The sequence below is a fragment of the Trachurus japonicus genome, chromosome 13, assembly GCF_045865225.1.
Source record: "Trachurus japonicus isolate A0001 chromosome 13, Traja_1.0".
Taxonomy (NCBI): domain Eukaryota; kingdom Metazoa; phylum Chordata; class Actinopteri; order Carangiformes; family Carangidae; genus Trachurus; species Trachurus japonicus.
The window spans coordinates 39,415,108-39,441,147 of record NC_140919.1 but is presented as its reverse complement, the minus strand read 5'-3'; the positions used below and the strand labels follow the sequence as shown (position 1 = coordinate 39,441,147).

At 41.6% G+C, this 26,040-nt stretch overlaps 2 protein-coding genes across 12 annotated transcripts in view; both read right to left on the bottom strand.

Moving 5' to 3' along the window:
• The window catches only part of arhgef12a (Rho guanine nucleotide exchange factor (GEF) 12a), a 41,742-nt gene extending 22,596 nt beyond the window's left edge, over positions 1 to 19,146 (bottom strand). For 5 of the 9 annotated variants that reach the window (XM_085796520.1, XM_085796517.1, XM_085796519.1 and 2 more), the window contains exons 1-3: positions 17,521 to 17,754; positions 2,148 to 2,168; positions 1,203 to 1,294 (exon numbers count right to left, since the gene is read on the bottom strand). In XM_085796520.1, coding sequence (XP_085652646.1) covers positions 1,203 to 1,294; positions 2,148 to 2,168; positions 17,521 to 17,552 — 145 coding nt within the window. In that variant the 5' untranslated portion in view covers positions 17,553 to 17,754. Of the gene's footprint in view, positions 1 to 1,202; positions 1,295 to 2,147; positions 2,169 to 17,493; positions 17,755 to 17,947 lie in introns of those variants that run through there. The other 4 variants (XM_085796518.1, XM_085796523.1, XM_085796524.1 and 1 more) reach the window with 3 other exon arrangements.
• Positions 19,147 to 21,298: 2,152 nt separating this feature from the next.
• tlcd5a (TLC domain containing 5a) lies at positions 21,299 to 25,896 on the bottom strand. Of its 3 annotated transcripts, none has more exons than XM_085796513.1 (3): positions 25,514 to 25,896; positions 23,971 to 24,174; positions 21,299 to 23,550 (listed from the first exon to the last, which is right to left on the bottom strand). In XM_085796513.1, exons 2-3 carry the CDS (start codon positions 24,164 to 24,166, stop codon positions 23,018 to 23,020), a joined length of 729 nt encoding a protein of 242 aa, XP_085652639.1. In that variant the 5' UTR covers positions 24,167 to 24,174; positions 25,514 to 25,896; the 3' UTR covers positions 21,299 to 23,017. The 3 variants fall into 3 exon arrangements, with proteins under 3 accessions (XP_085652639.1, XP_085652640.1, XP_085652641.1); XM_085796514.1 differs by lacking the exon at positions 25,514 to 25,896 and adding an exon at positions 24,336 to 24,756; XM_085796515.1 differs by lacking the exon at positions 25,514 to 25,896 and adding an exon at positions 24,357 to 24,756.
• Between the last annotated feature and the right edge of the window lie 144 nt (positions 25,897 to 26,040).

The window sequence follows — 26,040 nt, the reverse complement described above, 5'->3', positions numbered from 1 at the left end:
CCTAACAAACCCAAACCATTTTGAAATTATGACAGGAAAGGTGCAACCAGGAGAAAATCTGGGAAGAGAAGCATGCAACTGGCAGATAAGTAAAAGAGACAAACAGAAATATTGATTAACATCATGCAGGCATGCAAAAGGTCATAACATAAATCCAAATGTGAGACATACATAGAAAAAAATGATAATCTAACGAGGACAGAAAGATCTGGGCTTCAACGGAATAAAAGCGTCCTTTGGTTCCCTGTGGCTGTTTTGCGTGTAATTACAACATCGTTCCAAAACCAATAGAGAAATACATGGAAAAAGGTTTTAGCGTGGTGCTACACACACGGACAGTGCATGACTTGTGTAACCACCGGTGGAACACATCTTCTCTATGCTGTGTTGCATCACACTAGAGATAAGCCACCATGTGGTACGGAGGATTTTCTGTTTTGTTATGAATACAGCCGTCATATCTCAAATCACGATGCCCTCGCTGCTGACAAACACAACAAGCAGTGTCACCATATCAAACTAGTTTGTTTTTGAAGCTTAACAGTTGTACCCTGCTATGAAACTTGCAAACTGGAGTCCATAACAGGCTTATTGGCTTTTACCGTCCTCACAAGTGTGCTTTGAGACCACCCAACAACTCTGAGCACGCAAAACGCATAATGCACTGATTTATGTAAATCTACAAGAACCGATATAGACATTAAACATGCGAAAGCGGAGCTTAGGTCTTGCAATCAAACGTTTCTGCTCTTATCAGCTTAAAAATCTGCAGCATATGGAGATTGTGCTTAACTGTTGCAGAGTAACACATCTCAGATTCAGGCAGTTAGAGACACATCACAATGTCCATGAGTTAATGCAATAAAAAAAAAATCAATGAATTAAAATAAGTTATTAGATTCCCCGTTATGTCAGATCAAATCACACAAGCAAAGGTGAAGATACGACACAGAGAATAGAAAATACACACACAGTCACACACACACACACACACACACACACACCACCTTTCACCATCCCAGCATGCCTTGTCCAAACCATCAGGAACACACTTGTTTTATGCAACTGTTTGTGTGTATGTCTGTGTGTGTGTGAGTTAGTGACAGTGATAAATGAGTGTGAGAGAAGGACAGATAGGCAGAGTGAATAAGAAAAACAGAACAGAAGTATGAACCTGGAGAAAAATGAAAGTGGGAAGTTACCTGTAGGGTCAAACTCATTGGAATGAAGTGAGGTTTTGTCACTTTTGGGTTTCTTGTCCGGGGGATGGTCTTTACTGAGAATGCTGCTGGTTCTAGAAAGAGGAAGACACGTGAGAAAAAGGGCAGGTAGGCTCAAAAATATTGAACAAAAATGTCACCAACAACACTGTAGTCTTTTATACATAACATTCTTTGCTCTTTCATTGTCGTGCATGCATCTTGCTGCGCCACTTTGCACATTTGCCGCACCACTCTGCACATGAGCTGTTGCAAGACAAGTGAAGGTTCAGGGGGGGGGGGGGAGCGACGCACACAGAACCAACAATTGTTCGCTTCAGCTTTGAGAACAGTGAGGCTGGGGGTGGGGAGGGGGAGAGACCTCCTAGTGTATGAATCACGCCGAGTGTGTCTACTGTATAATATGACGGCCCGGAGAGGATGTGGAGCGGCTCTGCTGTGCCCGGGGAGCGAGAGGGCCAGAAGAGAAAGGACGGAGGAGGTGCCACAAGGCCAGACTCCAGGCTTGAACCTCGGGGAAGGAGGGAGGGGGTGGGGTGGGGGGGGTGGGGGCTATGTATGGCTGCCTCTGCCTCTGCCTATACCAGCCCCAACTGTGAAAGGCCACTGTTCTGTTCACAGTGAAAGGCAGTGATGGGCCGCCCTTAGAAGAGGGACCCCTTTGTCCGTCACTGTGTGTGTGTATGTGTGTGTACATGAGTAAGGGGGGTGGGTTGGGGGGGGATATGTTTGGTCCTAACTCTGAGGGCTTCTGTGTTGCAAGCACACCAGAACTAGTAAAACCTGCCTCATTTCCCTCATCTGGAGCCGTGCGTACGTATAAACCGCTGGTGTGTGTGCGTGTGTGTGCCGCCGCAGGATTACCTTCCCGTAAGCATGCATGCACGTCTCTGCGATTAAATATGAGAAAATGAAAAAGATCCGTACCTGTTTGCTTTCTTGGGAAACCTGTAAGATAAAAAAAAGAAAAACAGAATTGACCATCAGTATCAGGAATTACCTGACAGACAACTCGTGTAATAAGGGGAAACAAAAGCAAAGCTGCTTATGCATGTATGTATGGAGGGTGAAAAAACAAGACAGCAAGCTGACAGTTTCTCCTGAGACCCACATAGTGGTAAACATGATAATCCTGATCAAATACCAGAGTTCTTGAGCTGCAGATTAAAGCCTTTTCCAGGTCAAATGTCCTCAGATCTCCGCTGCGCGTCAGCAGTGATTTAGTTCCTCACAGACATCCCGACTTTACTGTAATAATCATATCGTAATTACATCCATAGCGCCGTTTCCTTCGAGGCAGCCTGACCCGAGACCGATTACAGCCGCAAAAGTGATGAGACAATTTAAGGAATATGGTCAGCAGCACCACGCAATGTTTCCAGGAAGTAAGAGATTTGCGTGCGTGTTAAAATTTCTGTTTGGCAGATGGGCCATGAATAAAAAATTACTTAGAGATACTACACTCTTAATGTTCAAAGGCAGCTCAGAATAAAAATCTAGGACTAAAAGTCTTTGTGCATTGAACTGAAAAGAGCACACATTAGCATCTGACCTGGCTGGAAATGGTTAATTCTTCCACAAGAACATTTTCTTCAGTGCTTTGGGAAAGATGAATAAAGACGTAATGTAAGCAACATTTTAAATGAGAGAAATTCCCATTTATGTTTTGGCTCTCTGAAAGTCATTAGCAATTTAAAGAGTAATATTAATCATAGATTGTATTTGTAGTGCTCTTTCCACTGAATGGAAAATCTCCAGAACACATGAAGTTTATGCCAATTATCTGGGTGGCCCCTCAGCTCTACAATATTCCTGGTTGGGGTCTGCACAGTCAGCATGGCTCATTTTTCTACAGTCAGAAGGAGCCATGTTTTGCCAGTCTCCATGCAGTATGAAAAAAAACCCACTTCCACTGGGTTCAAAGTTATATTGTTACATAGTTACCATAAAGTCTAAATTTAGAACATTTTATTTTTCTTTATTGTGGTGAGGTGGAAAACATGGGAGAGACTTGATGTGTCAGCCAGGAAATAATCCAATAAAAGTAAATCCATTTTCAAACTTTATTCTAACGCCCACATCTTTGTATTCACGGCAACTTTCCTCAGTCAAACGCTGTACAGCATATATGCTTAGTAATGTGTAGAAATGAAAACTAGACAATGGGACCTGGTGACTGAAGAAGCAGGGTTGCAGCACGAGTAACTACATATTTCAGAAAACCAGTGTCCCGTAATTGGGAGGTCTCACGACTAACTAGCCCACATTAACTCTCTTTCTCCTGGCGACAGTGTGTCCCATTCAGACCCGTGCAGGGGCAGCTGAATGGCCCGTTTATGAAAATGCCTCAGACTGTAATAAGTTCCAGAGCCTCCAGCCGAAAAAAAAAAAACTAGCTTTAAGTAGCCCACTCCCTAAGAAACCTCTGAATTGGAGAGACGGAAAAGTCAGCACATAAACACACAGCGAACTGGGACACACGTATGCACAAGCTCAGGGATGGCAAAAGTGAGTAGGCGGATGTTGTTCTTGGTCGAACGTACGGGAACAAATGAAAACATGACAGTCAAACCGAGTTCTACGGAGCTGCATCAGACGGTCTATAATGCTTCTACTGAACTAGACTAATGAGTCACGCTTTCAGACATAATGATGCACCTCTACACACAAAGTCTTAACAGTGTCCACACACATGTGACGCCTTGCTGGAAACGACCTGCCTAAGACATACTGGGCTAAGCAGAAGGCCTAGGCAGATGAAGAAGAGAGATCATCCCAACAGACAGAAGAAAAAGTGAAAAAAACTTGAATGTTTATACCAGTTTAGCTAAAAAGAGAAAATCGGGAAACAAACTGTGGCAGGCTGGAGTGAAGAAATCATTTTTCACTAGCAAACCTAACCGGCCGCTGTGCTTTCTACAACCAGTCAGAGTGAATGCTTTCTCACAGCTACTGTACTCAATGATAACAGCTATTGTAAATAGAGACGGGCAGTCACTTTCATTCAGGAAGCCAAAGTGTCCCTCTCTGTTGAAAATGAGGAATTGACTAATACAGATCAGATCAGACCTATTTCAAGGCGCTGACACAAACCGCAGACTAAGTTCCATCTTGACTCATTACAGAGTGTCGCATGTATGTTAGCAAAGCGGCTAACAACAACAGTCAACCTGATTCTATGTTATGTTATGATGAGACAAATAATTTCATAAGTCATTTTCTTCTCTGTAACATGAGCAAAAAGATGGTTTATAAATAAACACTTAAACAAGCCTGATCAATGTCGACATGTTAACTCATGCTGGTAACACAGAGAGAATAGAACACAGTTATCACATCGGCTGCATTTCCCTGTTTACCTTGTGATGCACTGTTCTATCTGCACTATTGAATTTCATGGAAACCAAAGATTGGAAAGAGATATGTTGCTGAGCCAGAATAAAATCAATAGTGAAGTTTATACATGGTAAATGCCACATCGGCAAGGGCACTTGCTATGCTAAAATTTCAAGAATGAAAATAATGCAATGGGTGAGTGTGAGAAGAGGAAGTTGTACTTCTTATGACTTCTTTCTGTAAGACAGAGTACTGAAAAGTCAAAAGTAACCTTCAATTAAAACAGAACATAAAAATGTCTAAAAGGAATGACTGAATGACTGAAATAAAAGCCAGAAAGCTGCAGCATTACAGTCTCAAATGTCACTAAAAAATAAAACATTGACTATTAATATTTATTCTAGTTGATCAGCTGTGGTCATAGTGACAGATGTTCAGGTTTGTGGTCTGGACTTTAGGGGGATTTCCCTTGTACAAAACATAGCCACATAACCTACATTTTGCAACAGCATTTTGTGTGCTATTTTAAAGTGTTTGAGCTCAAACACAGCTAATCACAGGTTAAATAAACTGAAAATAAGTCTGAGAGCAAATACTACTTTTAAGATGATGCACAATAATTATTTTTCATTCGTTATATGCAAATAAACATAGAGCAATAGCACGCTGGCCTCAGAGCGACGTATCAGTTATTAGTTACACATGAGCGACGCACAATAACGTCATTTAGCTTTTAGTGCAGCTACACAGCTTGACAGGCTAAACAGTGAGTATTTAAAATACTCAGAGGTAGTCATAAGAGCCTCCAGAGCAGAAGTCTGTGTATACAGTTATAGTAGCCACCGGGAAATGAAACTGTAGCTGTGACAAAGCTAAATTCGGAGGAGATGTTTGCTGCTCTAGCCCTTTATCTTCATCGTTACAGACTCCTCTTCACTGCAAGGTTGACTGGTCCCATTAAAGGGTCTCCGGTGCAACGTTTCTCTTGAATTACCATAAAAAGTATCGCTGGCACACAGTCACAGCTCAGATAACTTCACAGTAAATCTCTAGTGAGCCATCACAATGGTTTCACATCAGCAGTGAGTTCTTTGTCTGGTGGACAACACTAGTTTATTGTTCTACTGTATGTCCTAATGGTACTTTTAGCACTCGACTACACACTCAGATATTATGTGATAACTGAGAAAGTACAAGTGTAGGAAACAAATAGTCAACCAATCAATTAGCTGACTAAACTATTCTGATATTATATTAATTGTTTGTTTACATTAAAGCAAAAATGGCAATGATTTCTGGCACCTGCCTCTCAATTGTGCATTTTTCTCTCTTTTTTAGTTATTTATAAAAAGAAAAAGAAAAGAAAAATAAACTATTGATTGGCCAAAACAACCACCTTTCTTTTTCATACGAAAAGATTTAATATGGGAAGAATCTACAGAGTAGGGCTGGGCCATAAATCGATTTTATCGATTTATTTGAATATGTAGTTTATGTTGACTTGTTTCAATGAAAATGGAGTTTCTCTTTAACATCCGCCACCGATGCTCCCCGCTGGGCTCCCATAGTTCAGAGTGGGCTCACTCTAGGCTCATGCATGGTGGTTAGATCTTCCAAGTTTGAATTCTTTTTATACATACAAAGTATTTATCACAAATCTTTCCATTGCCGTTCACAGGAGAGAACCAGCCGAGTGCCCGTGTGAGCTGCAGGTGAGAGAGCGCAGCAGCGTCCTTTTTATTTTTCTTTAGCGGCACCTTTCTTACAGGTGACACACATGCAGATGTCTGTGTAAGTTTGTCATCTGACCATCTTTCACATGGACAAGTCTTTTAAGTTTGTTAAGTTTTCAGGTGCGTGGTATCAGAGTGTGTGTGGCGCCTTTTTGCCTTGTTGTTTCGGAACAAAACAAAAAAAAAGTTTAAACTTGTTTTAAACAATTTCTTTGTCATCTGCACATCTGATCATCTGATTTTAAATACTGTGGAAAATTTTGGGAAATTGTGATTTAAATAGGGATTAGGATTTGTTGCGAAAAAAGATTATAATTTTTTTTGGGTCATATCGCCAAAGCCCTACAACAGAGATTAATAATGAAAACAAACATTAGGAGCAGCCCTAGAAAGTACACACTTACACTGTAACCTAAAATGTGGACAGTAGGCATGGTGCGATGTACAGTAACATCTGCAAGTATATGAGTACCGTATATCTTCTGAAATATTGCTAATTATATGCTGTATGAGAAAAGCTGAAAACAAAATGCTACAGCAGAAGCAGTATTTCACAGACATAGACACAGCGCTGAAGAGCCAGTTTCCCTCAGTCCATTCGGTGCCTTCAGGATCTAGCTGTAAAAGTCTTCCTGGACGGAGCCATTAAATGTGCAGGGAGTGAGAGAGAGGGAGAGGGAGAGGGAGAGAGAAGGCAGAGTCAGAACAGGGTGGGATGGGAGGGAGGGGCAGCAGTGGAGCGGGCCTGGGCTTGAATGCTCCATTGAGGTTTGGTGTTTTGATGGAAAACTGTGGCAGAGCTGGGCCAACTGCAGCAACAGTGGCAGCAAGAGAGGCCAGGACCAGACCAGACCATGGAGAGAGAGAGAGAAAAAGTAGTGAAAGAGGGAGGGACGAAACAAACAGCCCTGAGGGAGCGGGACTCTGACACACAGCCATTTCTGTGAAAGGGTTTCCCTAACGAAAGAGGAAAGAAAACAGTGAACAATAAGGAACTAGAGGCAACTCATGCAAGATTCAGGGGAAGTCCTTCAGGTTATTCTCAGTTCCTCCTGGAATATATGCTAATTTACACTCCAGTTTAAATCAGACTTGAACTACAACCAACTGATTGGAAACTTTTAAAAAGGATCAACACGGTGAAAAAGGCCGCCGCTCATCTGTAGGCAAAATACTTGGAAGAGGTGCTGGAGCTGAACTTAGAAACTTAGAAAACAACAAAATAGCCACCGCACACTCAAAACACTGTGCATATAGTATCAATTTGATGCCTGAAGAAGGTCACAATGACTGAAAGCTTGCAATACATTGATATATGCACAGTGTTTTGAGTGTGCTGTTGCTATGTTGTTGTTTTAAAAGGATCAACACAAAAACAGACAAGTGAAATCTAAAAAGAGGATACCACAACAGTCACTATTCTCAAAGATGCTTGACAGACTTAAAAATCACACAGCTTCACTACAGCAAAGTTGGGGGGGGGACAATCTCAACTTTATGAGTATATTCCCTGATACACAGGCTCTGTAGCTATCTATCACACAAACTTGATCTTCTCGATTCCAGTGAAATGGTACGAGTTACCTCTCCTCTCCTTTATGCCCCATGAAATGGAAACTAAAAATGGAAAAAAAAAAGCTGATGGTGCTAGCCTGGCTTTGACGGCCACTAGTTTGTATCTCTGTGTGTGCGAAAGCTCTATAAAAGTAGGCATGGCACACATACTAAGTAGGGATGTGTAAACTGTGCAATGCTTTCCGTTTTAATGTGTACACGCTACTCCCGCTTTGATTGGCCAAAGCGTCATAAGTGGTAGAGTTGTGAGCGCCACGTCTGACACGGAAATCAAATCCTAAAAACACAGTGGCGGCGTAGCAGCGATCACTGATCTGTTCTGAGACTGTTGCTATTCTTTCACATGGATTAAATTATTGCTGTGTGGAAAACCACGCTGTGGTCCGTAATCATAATCGAGGCCCTCTCTCTCAGGGCGAACCCAATCCAGGGCGCCCTGTAAAAAAATATATATTAAAAATTGCGTGTATCGTTAAGGGATTTTTATTAAACGTTTACTGTTTTATTCCATGTAAACACTGCTAATAATAATACCGGCTTAAAACCTGTCTTAAAGGGATAGTTCACTCAAAATTGAAATTTCACTCATTATCTACTCACCCTCATCGCACTGACGCCGGCGCAAATCGCGCAAGATTTGGACGGACCAGGAAGAGGAGCTTCCGCTGCAAACCAGCTTGAAATATAGACTTATTTAATTTTTTTCGGAACAATTTCGCATTTCAATACAAGACAGACATTACAAACGAGCAGCATGGAGGTATTTGGATGTTTTTTGGTGTGTGTTTTTGTTACGAAGAAAAGTGGTATCCATTTGCAACCGTTATATGGACATGCACTGCCACGCCGAGACCCCCTGTAACTCAGAGAAGCCACGGAGGACTCTGAAACTTCTCCCAGCCCTTAGTCCACATGAGGGTGAGTAGATAATGAGTGCAATTTGAATTTTGTGGTGAACTATCCTTTTAATACATGAAGGTCTTCTATTCATTCTTTTCAAAGTATCGCCACATCAGGCTACGTAATGGTTTACTAGCTGCTGGCGCTGTCACACTTACTCACAAAAAATAAAAATTAATAAATTGCGTGTATCGTTTAGGGATTTTTATTAAACATTTACTGTTTCATTCCGTGTAAACGTTTACACGTGACACACTCCTAATACTAAGACAATAAAGTAGGCGGTTGCTTGATAAACTAAAGCTTTATCCTCACCGTCCTGTGTCAGACAATGCTGCGTTTGAGTCTCCGAGCCGAGGCAGAGCCACACAAATCACAGCACAGGTGTTGTTGTTAGGGTTGGGGAGAGAGGCGGGGCCTGCAGTCTGAGGATTGGACGGTTTTGGGAGTTGCCTGCAGGCTGCGGAGATCAGACCGAGGTGTGTTCCATTCCAGAGGGTGAAACGTTGCACGCTGCTGCAGCAACATCTTTAAAACGGTACATTACACTGCAAAACTTGGCAGGGCCGGAGAGTAGCTCTTTGGTGACGGCACAAATGTCCTCAGCTGTTTTGTTTTTGCGCTGACTCATGCAACCCCGGGCCTGCCAAGTACCCTATGGAACTGGCAAGTCACCTTTTTTTTTTCAGCCGGGCCAGCCAGCCAGCCAGCCATTCACAGGCCACCTCTATAAAACCTGGCCTGTGATTCTATCTCAATGGTGTGTAGTGATACAGTCTCTTCAACCGCCTGATTCATGCCTGCAGCCAGTCAGTAGGAAATAACACACACACACTGCTTGTTATCTAATCTATATACCTGAGTCACACAATGTGGGTGCTCTCACAACACAAGAGCCTGCATGACGTTACCGCTTTCCACTCCCTGCTACTAAGAAAGCAGCAGTCTACTCCCACGCACTGATACGTCTTCCATACAGTCTGCAACGACAAACACGCAGCTGTGACCTTCAGCGTGTGACTCGAGCGGTGTATCCAGGTAGAGTTTAAGACAACGTAGACGTATACTGTGTGGGTTTTAAAGAAGGAGAGCGGTGAAATTAGCGTACGAGAGGGACAGAGACACAAAGAGAAAGAAAGAGAGGTGTGGTGGTGTGGTGTGCGTTAGAGAGACAAGAGCAATAGCTGTGGAGCTCAAGCCACAGCCTCAGGGGGAAAACGGTGCCCTTTCTGCCCCAATAAACCTCATCAGGATTCCTGACATGAGGGCCGGGGGATAGACATTTCTTCACGCTATGCTGTCTGCTGTCCTCCAGCACTGGGAAAGCAAAGGAGGTGGTTCAACATGCTACACTGTCCACACTGCTGCTGCTGCTGGTCGCCAGCACAGGCCACAAAACCACCAGAGAACTTTTTTTCTTTTGAAATCAATGACTAACTTCTCTGAATCAGAAAATCTTGTTAATGCATCACTTTCCTTTTCTTTCTTTTTTTTAAGTTCAGGTTGGGGTAGACTGTCCTGTATGCCGATGAAGTGTCAGCCAGGAGCACATTAACACCTGAAAGCGACTCGCTGTTTTGCGTCTGATTTGGTATCCTGTGGCGATCTAAAAAGATTTACCAACAGCTGTTAGACCGACGCAGACCTATGATGACATCTAAGCTGATGCAACCTGAAGTAAAAAGCGCATGACTGACACCTCATTCTCCCCCCAAAGCTATAAAATTTTCCATCTATTACACTATACTTACTACGAAAAAAAGTAGCTTGGTGGAAGCGAGACGATACTTTATACCGAGTGATTCATCACGAAGGGAAACAGCCTGTCATTAAGACATTCCTGGGACAACAAGAATACCTACACCGAAGATTCTTGTTGCAAAGGGATGATAATTTCATTTTTTCCTCCTTTTTCCTTTTTTCCTTTCCTTGTCTTTCACCCATCAAAGGGACTGAACTTCAGAAGGCAGCGTCTTCCACTCGACATGACTGCAGGTTGATGAGAGACTTTGTGTTCTGACCCTGTTTCTTGTGAAGACAGAGTAGGGCTTTTGTCTAGTCACCTCTGAATCAGCTGAAAGAGTCGGGGTTAACGTTGATCACAGCGCAGCGGCCTCTCCCTCTCCTCGCACACAGCGACGACATTCAATTACAGCATCCTCATTCTGCGTCCCGAGGGAGGGGAGTCTCAACATGCCACATAAATCACATCCCGTCGACTAACAGCGTTTTTTTTTTTTTAAACATCTACCGTCCATTTCCTAGTATATTAAAGATTCAGCTGACATACAGACATGTGCTCTTTGTAGGACACATATGTGCTCTTGTTTAATGAATCAATGTGATTTAAAATTAAGACTCTAACAGCAGATAAACTACCACCATCGTAGCTCTTAAACCACTGCAGTTAGCTCGGAGGCATGAGCCTAGTTCATGGCTACAAAACCCTTACATGGACATGTGAGGACATGACACTTGGGCAAGACAGCTCTCTTTCCTTGTCCCCTTTTTTTTTCTCCATTGTTGTGATCCTGTCTTTTGTGGAGTGAAACTAATGTTTTGGCCCCGGAGCGCTCTCAGCCAACAGGGCCGGATTGTAGAGGGTGTCCACAAGCATCAGCATCACGGGGCTGGGTGATAAACCCCCCCAACTCCCCCAGCACTCACAGCCCCAGCTAATGTCCAGACTCCAAGCTACTCTGCAACATCGCTACCCCTGGGACGTTTCCTCTTCCTCTCTGCCATCTCCTTCCGATTTTCTATCTCAGTGTCCATTTCTTCTCTGTCAGCGAGGCCGGACTTCAACTAAGCAAGGAAACATGAAAGATACCCCTCCAAAACATGCAAAAATGACAGAGGCCAAACCACAGCATTATTATTTTGAATAATTTGTCCACTCTTCATTTATGCATGCTTAATTGCTGAAGGCAATAGTGATGCAACAACACTTCCTTCCTTGGGGCATGCAGTAATGAAAACTGCAGGGACTGACTGATGCTGAGAATGAAATAAAAGATGTACGCAATGCAGTGTGCAAAAAAAAAAAAAAAAGAGTGAAATGGGACCTGGCAAGAAATGACTATGGTGAGAGTTGGTGTGTGCGTGCCAAAGTGACATCCAAGTGTGAGTCTTCCTAAGGTCTTCATTTACATTCTATAAATAAACAAGACTAAGAAGCTGGCCAGTCATTCAGCGTAGACTTTCAGGTTTGAGATGTTTAGGTTTGAATACCGACTATTCACCTGGTGAAAAAAACACAGCTTTTCTAACAATCTTGTGTAAAACTGGACAATATACACTGAAAATATGTAGCTGTCCATCTCAACCAATGTGCAGCCCATGTCATCAATAACATAACCTGCTCCCAGCACTTTGTGTTCAATGCATCACTGACAGTTCAGGTTGTAGCAGAGCAAAGACAGCCAAAGGTGAAATCAACATAAGATGTCATGCACGTGATTAGTTTATAGTTCCCTTTAAAACCAAAATTCACATCACTACTGAGACAGAAAGCTTGACTTATTCTAGTCAGAAAGCTTGACTTATTCTCCTTTTATAACATATGATTCAATGTACTTGTGCCTGTACTTGGAAATGCCATTATTGTCCTCCTTCTGAAATTAAAAAATACCATCATTTACATGGATCAACAACATGAGAGCAACCCATAAGCCACGGTAAGACCAAACTGTTGGAGAAAATGCTTACTTTACTACTTGGTCAATGCAGTTCACCATTCATCTGGCTGCTTCTGCTTTTCTACCATGAACATGCATGTCCTACAGTCACGCCTCATGTACCATAACATAGCAAGATCAGCTTGAAACAAATGACAACTATGCACTTGCAGCAGATCAATCTTCTCAGAGTTTTCAATGTTTTTTTTTTCTTGCCCACATTAGAAAGACTCTGTAGCAGGAGGCTAACTGAACCACGGTCTCTGACACAATCTGCTAATATGGCATTTGTTGTTTATAAAAGACAGAATTTATTGCAGATTGTTTGATTTAATAAGAGTGTGCAGGTGTTCCCGTTGCTTTGGTATTTTCATATACATACACGTGCTGCTACATTGAACCATGTTGTAAAACATCTGTACTATTGATGCCATTTGTTTTACAGATGATGTGTGCTGTAAAGCTGTTCTCTTTGACAGGATGTATTGTTTTACCACCTTGTAAACAGAGGCTCTTGATTATTTAAGCTTAAACATGTTTAACAGCAAATAAATTCAATTAGAGTATTTAAGACCCTGCTGGGTGGCTGGTGCTTCCTTCAAGCAGTGAACAAAGATGTAGTCTTGCACACATGGTCACAGCCTGGAGTATGTTTAAAATTATTCTCCATTAAAAAAAAAACATAGTTAAACTTTGCTCCATTTTGAAGCAAGAAAATCTCTGATTAAATAATCAAAAGGCATATTAAAGCTGACACGAACTTTCTGTGACCTAAAAGAAAATGCTGTTACTAAGATGTTAATGAAGTAGAAAGGCCCATGGGCTATCAAACTAGGATTAAGGTAAGGTTGGAAATTATTCAGAAAATTTCATGTCTGCTCTTGACTTGAGCTCAAGAAAGAAAGTGAAATCCTTCACAGTCTTCAAGCATCACTGCCATAGGAGAAAATCATACAAATTCAACAGCAGTGGGACACAGCATAATACTAGTTTTTTTTTGTTTTTTTTTAAAGGTTCTTAACCCTAAGACGTTCAGTTTACCATAACTGTCTTCAATAAATCTAAAGTAAATCCTCATATTAGAGAAGCTGGAAATGTTTTGGTATTTTTGCTTTTAAAAAATGACTGTAACAATTCATTAATTATCGATAAAAAGGTTATTTATTTTCTGCCATGTGACTAACCCATTAATCTTCTCATCATTGCATCATCAAGTGACAGTATTCAAGAGTTATCTTTCTCAGCAACTGGCTCTTGAGCTACATGCAGTTGTGCAGCCGTCTCTCTCACTGCTCTACTGCGCAGCAACACATCATCTTATAGCTATAATCATGTAAACTGCTAAATTAAGTGTTTGCAGATGTCAGTGTTCTCATAAGTTTTGAACTGAACTGGTGTTGTATTAAAACTTCTCCACCCTGCAAACGTTTATTTTTATCCTTTCACTGGCAGAGGTAAGACGCATAACTAGTTTAGAAATATCACCATCCTGCATTACATGCTGAGCCGGCGCCTTGGTTCCACCGATCAGCGCTCTAAATGACTTGTTGATATACTACTCCTTTTAATTCACAGTTCGTCTTAGCTTGACAGCGCGTGCCCCAGTATCAGTGCAGAGCAGACTAGATGGAGGACAAGCATACTGCATTATCAGAGAGCGATGCCAAATGCAGGAGACGCATACAAGCAGACCAAGCTGTCAAAACTGCTCATGAAAACATTTCTCATGAGGAAACAAATTCCACTGCAGCAAGGCAAATATCAACTACAGTGGTATGTTATCATCAGCTACTGTTTACACAATTATGATACTGGTTTACGGACTTTAAGGTCCAGTGTGTAATATTTGTCGAGGTTCAAAATCTGAATATACCACCAATCAATATATTTGTATAAGTGAAAAATCGCTATAAAATAAAATCTGTTTGGTTTTCGTAGCCTTATAATTCTTCTTTTATACATTATAGCAAGGGTCTTGCTTAGAGAGTGTCACCATCTTGCGCCGCCATGTTTCTACGGAATGGAAAATCCAGCCAACCAGAGAGCACGTTTCAAGAGTTTCTCATTCATAAATAAATAATAGAATTATTTAAAGCAGAAGTAAGCGGAATATTTGTGTTAATATAAGTCTTAAATAGTTGTATCTTCCGACAGCAATCACTTACATAGAGTGTTTGGTCTGAAACACGGGTCTGTCAGTCACTCTGCTCTGCTGTAAGCCGAGGAGAAAACTTTCCTTGTATCCTACAACCTTTATCCAATGAGGAGAGAGAACGGCATAAAGGGGCGGTCCTCTCTGTGTGTGCAGCCAAGGGATGCGCGTGAATGTGGTGACGTAGGGACGAGAACCAATAGATCCATGACGAGGGCGGGGACTGCTAACTCCATAGGCTGACAAGAGGTTAGCCAAAACGACCGGATCGCTTACTTCTGCTTTAATAAATAAATAAATAATAGAATCGGAACGCTGCATGTCACTGTTTTCCCCTCTTTTACACACTGGACCTTTAACATTACCTACTAATATGGCTGGCCGAATAATTGTATTTTCATTGTCATCGCGATACGAACATGTGCGATAAACACAAAGGTTGCCTAAAATGCGATGAGTAAGGAGAGGGTTTAATTAACATTCTGTTTAATTGAATGGTGAGAATCAATTAACCTGTTTAATTAGCTATTGTGAGAACAATGCTATTTTGCATTTAGGACTGGTGGCTAGGCAAACTATGCAATCTAAAAAAAAATCACCTTAGGCTGTAGTAAATTGTGACTGGTATTATAATTGACAGTATTATGGGTGAATGAGTAACTGTCGAGTCATGTAAAATTACTGTGGAGGAATAATAATGGATCAATTCATGACAAAACTGTTATTTGCAACCCTATTATCATTAAATAATCGCAGGAATAGCTTCAAACGCTTTCCCCTGCAGGGTAACGTTGAAGACACACACTAACCAGCCCGGCCTGGTGTACCTGAGCGACGCCGACAGACCTGGAGAGCAGCATACAGTGGACAGCCAGTTTGCTCCCCCTGAAAGCTATTGTTTACTATTAGTGATGTCACCAGCACCACTTCCCGGGAGGGCCTCAGAGGGGGGGTGGGAAAAACGTGGAGATCAGCAGAACTCTATGACAAAGAGCTAACAGCACACTAAACTGACCCATCGGCTGGCGGCCCAACCCCAATGGATGCTGGGTGCATACTCCCACCGTGGCCAACTGAGCGAAAACAAAATGCAAAACACCACACGCCGAGGGAGCCAGGGCAAGGACAGGGGAACACAGACAGACTTAAGGGACGAGGGAGAGCCACAATAGCATTAATCAATTAAGTCATTATCATCGGCCATGATGGAAAACAACGTTTAACAGCTGTTGCATCCTGATAATGATTCACATCACAGGCAAACCTCTTAGTTTATGCGCAACAGAGGTGGCTCTTTGCTTGCACATTCTACAAACTGCTGTCACACTGTTTTGCATGAACATGGCATGAATCATGCTGGACTGGCGAGAGTAACGAACGACTGCGTCTTTGAGGAATCAGAGTCTGCAAAACCAAAACAAACAGATTCACTATGAAAAAGGGAAGTCTGCACACCAACAACAGCTCCAGAAAAATAATTTATTATTACCTTAACAATAAATTATTGCTCTGGAGCTGTTGTTGGTGTGCAGACTTTCCTTTTTCCAATGATTTACTTGTGTTGTCCAGCACCCAGCGTTTAGACTTGGGGATGTGCATGCTTTTTTTTTTGTTTTTTTTCTATCTATTCTATTCTATTTTTTCAAACTCACTATGAAAGCATCAACACACAAAGCCGAAAATGAAAAGACAATACATTTGTGCAGCTCCGTCACATGCAACAGCAAATCTGAAACCCTGCTGAGAGAAACAGCAACATAACATAAGGTGCTTCAGGAATCAGGAATATCTCCCTGTGCTCATCATCTGTAGTTTTAATGTCATTACAGGTCGACTGAAGTGACAATTTGTAAAAGCTACAGATAATAATGAGCAGAGACATAATATCTAGAAAAAAGCTAAACAAAACCATAACAGCATCACATTAGTGGTTGGTGCCAGCCACTGTTGCCATCATTGCAGTGGGGGGAGGGGGTCATGTAAAAATGGGGTTGGGCTTCGCCTCTGGCTCTAGCCATGAGGATATTTCATATCCCAACCTGTGCTATAAGCTTCCCTTAGGTCTGAATCTACAGACCACATTCCTCTGTATTAACCTGCTCTCCTAGCAGGTATGTGGGATTCAGGGAGGAAGAACTGACGTAATGCAACAGCTTCATTTCACATCCAGGGTGCAATCACATTGAGAATGAAAACTTCTTTATTCTCCAGGTACGAAAAACAAAGAGGAAATTGTTCCTGTGACGATGACGCAGAGAATACTGACGTACAGTATAATGTCAATGGATTAGGATGCTACACAGTGATCCCTCTCCACCTTTTAGTGAGCTCCTCAGGCCTTGACACATTATTTAGCCTGTTGGTCTTAGCAACAGCGTCCAACCTTTGGGTTTAAGCTGACAGATGCCTCAGATAAGGTGATTACTTGACGGGAGCTAAGGTTTTGTCTAAATCCAGAGATTGTTTTAATAGGTGTAGGAGAAGGTCAGCTTTAAAGGCTTAGAGGTAATAGTGATGTTGAAAGGTGTAAGAGAGATCATCGATGACTGTTCCCTGGCACACAAACAGTGGCAGGCCTTCTCAGTCTTTGGACAAGTAGTACTTTACTTTCTGCAGAGAACTCCATTACCCATGCTGAGATCAGCAGTGTTTCCATTAAGATCTGATGTGCTTCCCTTAGTAATTAGATTGTATAACACAGTTATTACCCAGCACATCACCACAGAGAAAAGCTTCACTCAAATCATGCATTTTTTTTTTTTTTTTTTTTGCCAGATCGTTGATTGTATTTCAGATAAACAGCAACATAACTAAATCAAGAAACTTTAACAAAATCTTCTGTTTGGCTACTGCGAGGATTCAATTTGTGACTGTGGAGTGCAGACAGTGCATTAATAGACCCAATAAAGAGTCGTTGTGTAGCATACCTGTCAGTGAAGCTGGACTGTGTGTCACTCATTGGGCTTCCGGTTCTAGATTTGCAGCAAATTATATCCGATTAACATTTTCCAGAGTGTGATGAGGCGATTTCCTGGAGCGTCCTTCTCTGGCATTCGTCTCAAGTAGGCAGGGAGTTTGGAAACGGTGCTGGGAATAAATTAATGAGGAAACTGCTGGGTTGTTGCAAGGCCCCGTCCAAACACTAGAGGAAATAAAGATATGACCTATACGTTATCTGTCAATCGCAGCAGCAGGGGGATCTACAGTGCAAAACCTTTAAAAAAAATAAAAATAACAATAATCGGGGCCTCTGTCGTATTATAGCTGTACAGTCAGATGATATTCTTCTATCCGATCAATAAGCAAGATTTTAAGGAATGAATACTCTACTCCAGCTGGCACGAGTTGTCGTACATGTATGAACTCCTCCTTGTATGAATCCTTTTGCATTCACATCCCAGATTTCCGCCCGATGTTGAGACGTGTAAACAACAATCCGTAAGTCCAAATGAAACAGGCACCGTGGCCCTGCGATGTAATAATCCGTCCGCCACCACCACCCCCAGCTCGGCTCGGCTTGGCTCGGCTCGGCTCGGCTTGAATGGCCTCCGTTTTGTGCCTAAACGATGTCTGAAGATGCTAGAAATTCCTCCAGTCACATTTGGTATTCCCTGCTCCCAGAAATGCCTGCTGTCTGTCTTGTGTGTGTGTCTGTGTGTGTGTGGCTGTGTGGGGACGAGTCTCCCCCCGTGACCACGAGAAGAGCTCGACACCGAGTTTAACGTTACTAAATGAGCGAAAAACAACGGCAGCTAACCGGCTAAAACGGGTCAAGTGGTCGGTTTAAAAGCACATTGGGCTTTCTTCTTTAGCAAAAAAAAACAAAAAACCCTCTTTCTCACGGTGAGCTGGCTGGCTGACTTGCTTGCTGTTGAATCTCAGCAGCTAAGTCACCAGCTAACAAAACAGATGAGCTCTTTCAGCAGAAAAACTTTGCTTCGTGTGCAAACTAAGCAAACTCTCCCCCGTTCACAACAATGAGCAGCCGCCGGCCGACCGACCTACCGACCGACCACCGAGAAATATTTATACAACACCGCCGCATCAACGTTGACTGGCTGGCCCGAGATGTGTCGTGTCCTTCTCCAACAAAAAAAAACCGTCTCTTCACTTCTCGGGCTGGTTTTACCCCGGTGAGGTGTGTTAAGTTGAGTGTTAGCACAGCGCAGCAACGCTCCGTGACTCCATGTTAGCAGGACGCAGCCGTGTCTCGGGAGGATCTCCGTGGATGTGGAGCAGCAGGCAGGCGGCAGGCAGCAGGCAGCAGGCGGCGGCGGCGGCTAACTCTGTGGAGCTAACGGTCACACACAGTCAGTAACAACCAGTCACTCTAGTCTAGTCTGGACAACAACGACCACCAGGGAAGAAGGAGGAAAAAAGAAAACGCAGAGGCGCCTAAAACTTTAAGCGAACACTAAACGCTGTTTTTTTTCCCCTTTTCTCCAACGTAAGACGCTATTTGTTTGTTTGTTCGGGAATAGCCTATAAGTTGCGGAAAGGTAGTAACAAAAATCCCACTTTCTGCCGCTAGCAACGCCCTAGCCAGCTAGCTGCTGCTGCTGCTGCTGCTGCTTGAGTCCAGTCAGTAGCGCTTCTTCCACTAACCACTTCCGCCGGGAGATGGGAAAACTCACTTTTTTGTTTCAGCAGCAGCAGCACAGCCCGAGAGTGGGAAAGACTCTTAAACAATAACAAGATAACTAACTAACAACACAGCATTTAATCCTTATGGTAAACTTCTTTGAATAAAAACAATAAAGTGTCAGCAAAACTTGTGTGCGAGTTTTACATTCTTCAATTAGTTGCTTGACAGGAACAACATATTAGGCTACTAATCATTGTTTACAATAAATACAAAATAATACGTCACCTGTGACTGTCAGACTCCTCATATTCAGACTAGACTGCTTATTGGAATTTGAATTGAAAAAGTAATTGATATGATCCATAATGGAAATAAATATATAAACTTTATTTCAGACACAGGTCCATATCACAATCAAACAATATAAATAGTACAAAAATAAAAAGAAAGTACATTTCATAAAATATACAGACTATTGCACCAATGCCACCTTAGCCTAGAAGTGAATCGGTAGCAGCTTTTCAATGGGCTTACTAGAGCCTCAATTATGTGATTCTCTGATTTGTCGAGGCGACACATAAAACTAAACATCAACTGTCTTAAAAGTGCCTCACATAACTGTTAGTTGCAGCAATTAGACTATTAATGAATTAGAGTAGATAGTCAACCAACTGATTGCTCAACTATTTCTCTAATAGAAAGTGATAGAATAAGATAGATGTGTTATTAGTCAATTACGATAATCAATCAGGTGCACATCAGAAAATGAATCAACAACAGTTTCTGCAAACATTTTGGAAATGTATCAAGCACAACCCCCAAAAGCTGTCTTTTTTCCCCAGTGACAGATCTATTCAAGTCACTGGTTTCACTGGTTTTCTCTTTGTTATATCAATCTGTTAAACATCTATGGGTTTTAGACAATCATCACACAAAAGGTCCAACTGACAAGCATGTTTCACTTTGTTAACAATGCAACCAATAGACAAACTGATAATAAAATAATCATTAGGTTACAGGTTGTAACTTAGGCTACAGCTCTCCATCTTTTTTTACTGTTTGATGTTTTGCTTTTCCATGGTACGTAAACCTCTCCTGAGAATATCCCAGTAAGGATGCACTTTCCTTTAGGTGGCTGATTAACTTGATAATTATATGTGTTGTGTGATTATTTTGTGGTTTCCATGGCTTTCTGTCTGTCTGTGGTAGGTCTGGGACTGGGCGACCAGTCATTATGTTCATTATTTACGGCTTACAGGCCAGGCTTTGTCCACAATTCACATGAAGACACTCCTCTCCCATTCTGATGAAACTTTCTTAACTCATCCTCAATGAAAGCTTGAAAGACAAAGAGGTAAAGAGGGAAAACACACTCAAGCAGCAGCGTGTGTGTGTGCATGCGAGCAACAGTGAAAATACAAGATGATCTGGAGACTTTCATTCGTCTCTTCATGTTTATTCATTTTGATAATGAGAATCAACATACATTTATTAACTTTATGAGAAACTGCTGCAAACAAAGATGCACATTTGTTTTTGTAATAATTTGTAATTTTAGTGATGGTAGGTGCAAAGCCAGGGTATGTGTTCATGACATGTCGTGCAGCCATGCCTCTCACCCTTTTCATGATCCATTTTGTGTTTGTTGGTCATCTAGCACACTGCATGTATATGAGGCAGTGTATTGTATATGATTATAATTTCTACTGTTGTACATTGCTGTCATTTTTTTATTGTAGCCATCTGATAACCACCTGTTCAATGCTACATTATATGAAATATACCTAATATTCCATGCGGTATCACACATTTGTGTGCCGCAATGCATGAAAACATGATGGAACTGTTATAGACATTAAAATTAAAACTGTCCAGTTTTATTTTAGGTATAATCTGACATTGCTCTCAAATTGCAATGCTGTGAAAGTGTTTATTCTCCCTTTTAATGTCTTCATATCAGCATTACCAAAAGACTGTTTTCACATTTTCTCACTGATCACTCAACACCATCATGTGGACAGTTTGGGTAACTTCAATGTCAGTGCAGTCAATGCAACATGCAGCTTGTCCTTTGGTTTTAGTTGGAGTTTTGTGGTTTGAAATGCATTCAGAAACATACAAACAATATAACAAGAGCTTTATTTTATTTAACACAGGGATTACAAAGGCAAGTAATGAAACCCAAAACTGAAACAACCAAAACATTAAGAAAGTACATTCAAATTACTAAGGCACACACCAGATTTTTTTACTTCCTTGGATGTAAATGGTAACGCTCACATGATTTGTAAAAGTAGCAGCCATGTAAACAGGCCTTGTAGAGGAGCAACACATCAAATCAATCCAATGTGAATGGGAAAACAAAGGGATGAATGGTGACTCTGATTTAGCATTACTGCAGAAATCCATGTCAACTAAGATAAACAAGATAAGGTCACATTAATAATGGAACTGATTTGAAATCTGAGCATAAAGATGGCAGCTAGAAGGTGGGTAGCTTTTGTGAACTGGAGCAAAGGAAATGCAGTCTATGAGTGGGACAGGTCATAATATTCTCTTAAAACAAGTCATCCGTCTTCATCGCATGATGCACTTTTGTGTTGTATTTGATATGGTTGGAAATAGATGTCACAACATAAAGGTTATTATTTTCCCAGTAATTAAAAATCACAATATGACAAATGTATGCAAAATAACACAAGATACTAGAACAGACATTCACTCCAATAAAAAGATTTCACATATGTAAATTTAAAAAATGAAACAAATCGAATTATTTATGTATTGTAGTATGTTTCAAATTATTTAATAGGACAGAAGAATTCTCTGAAACGATAACTCAATAACATTATTATCATCATCTGAATATTATATTACTGAAAGTACTATTGCCCACTGCCAGCACTACTAGGTCAAGTGTGCAATACTGCCTTGTGTAAAGGCAACATGTAAATAGTGATGTAAAAATGGATCAGGGTTATCAGAGTGCAAATCTTTTGTCTGGCTTTTGTCTAATAGATTTAAATGGTGCATGTTCACACAGCTGGTGAAAATAGACATACAGATTCTGATTAAACTTCACCAATTATTTGAATATACTCATAGTTTATATATTAAAATGGACTGCAAAATAAATAGCATTAACAGTGTAGAACTATGTCATTGAGAGGTGTCTCTCTATGTATCCGTGTACATGAGGGAAGTACAAATGAACATTTTTAGGCAGGCTCTGGAATAAGGTTTCAGGCAAACGCTTAAAGGAATTACTATAAACTATATTAAACAAAGTAATCAAACACATGACACACATTTCTCTGGAATTCACTGCAACTTTCCAGTATGACTTCATCTCCCTGAGAATACCTTTCACATCTGCTCAAAGCTATAAAAATGCCAAAAAAAAAAGGAAACTAGTCCAACCTCTTTGATAAGTGTTTCACAAGGATTATGGCCATTTCATGTAAACTATTCTTTCCTAACAGTGTAACAGTGAACCTTCCACTACCAGATATGACTAGGCAACAGTTCACGCCAACTGAAAGCAACATCTGCTCATGTGTTTATAGAAAGTGCTTTGGTTTTCAGGTTTTCAATAACATGAACTACATCTATGTTGTTTCTGCACCAGAGTCGTTTACATAATAATCTAGCATGTGTTCAGCAGCAAAGACTGCATTCAAAATGAGGACCTCACAGACAGATGTCACAGGATATTTCTCACCACAGAGAGTTATGCCTTTGAAATATCCTTTTGTTAATCTCAGTTTAATATACAAAAAGTTGATCTTTTTTTTTTTGTCATTTCCCTTGCGTGTCCAAAAACATAACCAGAGGTGAAATCAGTCCTTCTTCCCTTCATGACCATTAGCTGCTACTGTCCCTAGATGGTCTACGTCGGGTTTGTGCCAGTTCTTGCTTTTTCGTATGGTGAATCGAACAATATCCACCATGAACACCCAGGAGAGAGCGTACATGGCCACTCCCCCACACTTGATGAAGAATCTGGGTCTCGGGGAGATCAGCTCACAGTACAGCATTGTGCCTCCCACGAAGACTCGCATCAACACAAACAGCAGCACAAAAACGACATCCACGACGTCCCCCAGCAGCGACCTGTAGCGTCCTGTCTGTTTGAGGAACCAGCGTGCCTGCAGGAGTGGGTTGGTGATCTCACTGCCAAAGAGTACCGCGCAAGACTCGATGCCAGACTCCCCCAACCACAGGGTCAACAGGATTCCCAAGATGCTCATGGTGTGGTGGGCCAGCATAACGGGTCCTTCTGTGCGGAAGTATACGCACCAGGCCATATCAAAAATGAAGTAGCCCAGGCTGACCACCATGGCACTTATCTGCAGAGGGGTGTTTTTTGTACCTAGTAGTACCCACAAAACAGAAACAGTAAAGATTTAGCTGACAAACTTGTACAGAAGAATCACTAACTACAACTAACAGGAACTGTATGTTGATATCAACAGGCAGAAACACATTTCTGATGAATAACCTATAGGTCAAATTAGTTTAGTTTAGTTTATTAGTTTATTAAGGGACAATGTGCAATTACATTAATCATTTAAAGGAAAAAATGAAAAGATGGTTGCACCAGATTTAGCTCCCAGCTAATTTCCATCTGTAGTCCCTAAATTATACTCTATTATTGTGGCAGCCCTGATCATTTGTGAGTTTTCTTATTAGTGCAAACATATCCATTTTTTAAAAAAGTAATTAATTGTATTAATAATATTTATAATGTCATAATTCCATAATTTGAATGCACAGAAAATAAGCATTTTACCTGGATAGGTGAAGGGCCATGGTCCATCCACATAGCCTATGTACCCTGTTATGCAGACTGCCAGGATGCCATGCACCAGGGTGACGAGACGACAGTTCCATTCATAGCTCCTGGACCCGTTCACATGACACAATGTAAAGTAGAAAGAGCCCCAACAGCACAGGCACAGAAATGAACAAGCCACAAGCAGCACCATCTTCTTTTCTGAGGACAACAAACAAAAGAAGAAAAGCAGCTAAATCCAACTCACAGTTCCTTTTCAAAAAGCCTGCAAGCCAGGAGTCATCAAGCCAACTCTGAATCATATATCACGGTGAGAGAAAAATACATGATGGAGGCACATCTTGCCCTTTCATATCGCTTACAGTAGAAAGACACAGCATTACCGTCCCAAGACTTGGACTGTGCAATCCTTTGTAAGTGACCAACAATTAGCCTTTGCTTGAACTATAATAGCACTATAGTTGGCAGGCTGAGGGTCTGGTGGGGTGAGGGGGACGTCTCTTCTTCTTCTGTGACGTTTGTACTAGGAGGTGAGACCATGCAGATGGACAGTCCCACCCTCACTGGGTCGGAGCAAGATGTACACTTGGTTTTCCAAAGAGACTCCAAACAAGTTTCAAAACTAGATGAGAGGTTACTGGGTGCTAGGCCTCAGACAGCTCCCACAGGATGACTGGTTGTCATATGACATGTGCCCTTTGAAGACTAAATAAGCCTAAAAGAGATGTTTTGTTGTTGTCTTGGTTGCTATGTGTGCAGCCAAGTTAATAGTTTTATGGATATATGAATGTCAGGATGGTATTAGGAGATAAAGCGGTGATAGTGGAACCACTCCATCCGCGCCTTTAACACACTCAACAAAAAGGTTTAGTATGAACATGAACAGAAGTAGACATGTAGCCTAGATTATGACCATTCCCAAAAGCTGTTTCTTCAGATAGCAGCATACAAGCAATAACATAAATAAATTATTTTATGTAAGGTATTATGAATCAAACATATGTTTTTTTAACCTGTGTAAGGTACTAGGTAATGCTGCCATCTAGGTTATGCTTATTTAGGCTAATTTTTTGTTTGTTTAAATGAAGTTAACAGGAGAGACACTGGAACAGCTGATGTTTTTGAATGGGTAAAGTAAAGTGATGAAAGCGTAAATAGATTTTAAGCTTTTCAACTTGCACAAAACGAAAGTTGGCTATCTTCATAAGACTTGAACTGCGTTCCCATGGAAACCTACATATGGAAAGCAGTGGGCGACTATAAATCCGTCCACTTAAAAGGCTTTTAAAAGTCCATTACTGCTGTAGCAGCCTACATACAGTATGATAACACCGAGAGTAGCTTATGTTTGTGAACTGAAAGTGGGCAGCACGGCCACAGCTTATCCAGTCCGTTTAACGGGATACATTACCACCCTGTTAGCCGGCTGGACCCCGGGTAGCAGCTAGCATCAGATGGCTAACAAAGCCGTTTTCCTATGGAAGTGTAGGCTACCCTAACGCAGTAAAAAGAAATAAATACATTAAAAAAACATAATTACCTGATAGGTGCACATCTGGCAGCTTCTTCACTCACATCCCGGGTGTGCTGTGGCCCGTGAAGCCGCTGTCTTTGGGAGGAAAACTGTCCATGGTTTGTTTGCAGACAATACTGGCTACTGTTTGTTGTCCTTTATCTCTGAGCTCCCGGGCGGCGGTGCCAGCCAGCTGCCTATCTATCTCAGCATCCCTGTATTATTTCCCTACCTCCTTATCTGCCGCCGCGTTCACGCAAATGAAGCCACTGTGTTAACGACAGCAGCTGTGGCCTGCAGGTACCACCCCTTACTACGCCGCAGGTGAGGCGTTACAGCAGGTTTGTGTAGTATTTAAACACAAGGCAAGGCATGTTTCACCCTGCTTGGTGGCTTCTTGAACGATGGGGCTGTTGCCTGGTGTCTTTTTTGTTGGCATTGGCGACACCTAGTGGTCAACAGCAGGTATTATATAGGATATATTTTTCTCCAGCAGGGGGACAAAATGGAAGAGCTGAGGAGTAATAGCAGATAGAGATGGGATTTATGGCTCT

Coding starts and splice junctions, on each gene's coding strand:
- tlcd5a (XM_085796513.1), bottom strand. CDS start 24,166: ATGGTGCTGCTTGTGGCTTGTTCATTTCTGTGCCTGTGCTGTTGGGGC. Junction 23,551..23,970: donor ATGGCCCTTCACCTATCCAG/GTAAAATGCTTA, acceptor GGGTACTACTAG/GTACAAAAAACACCCCTCTG.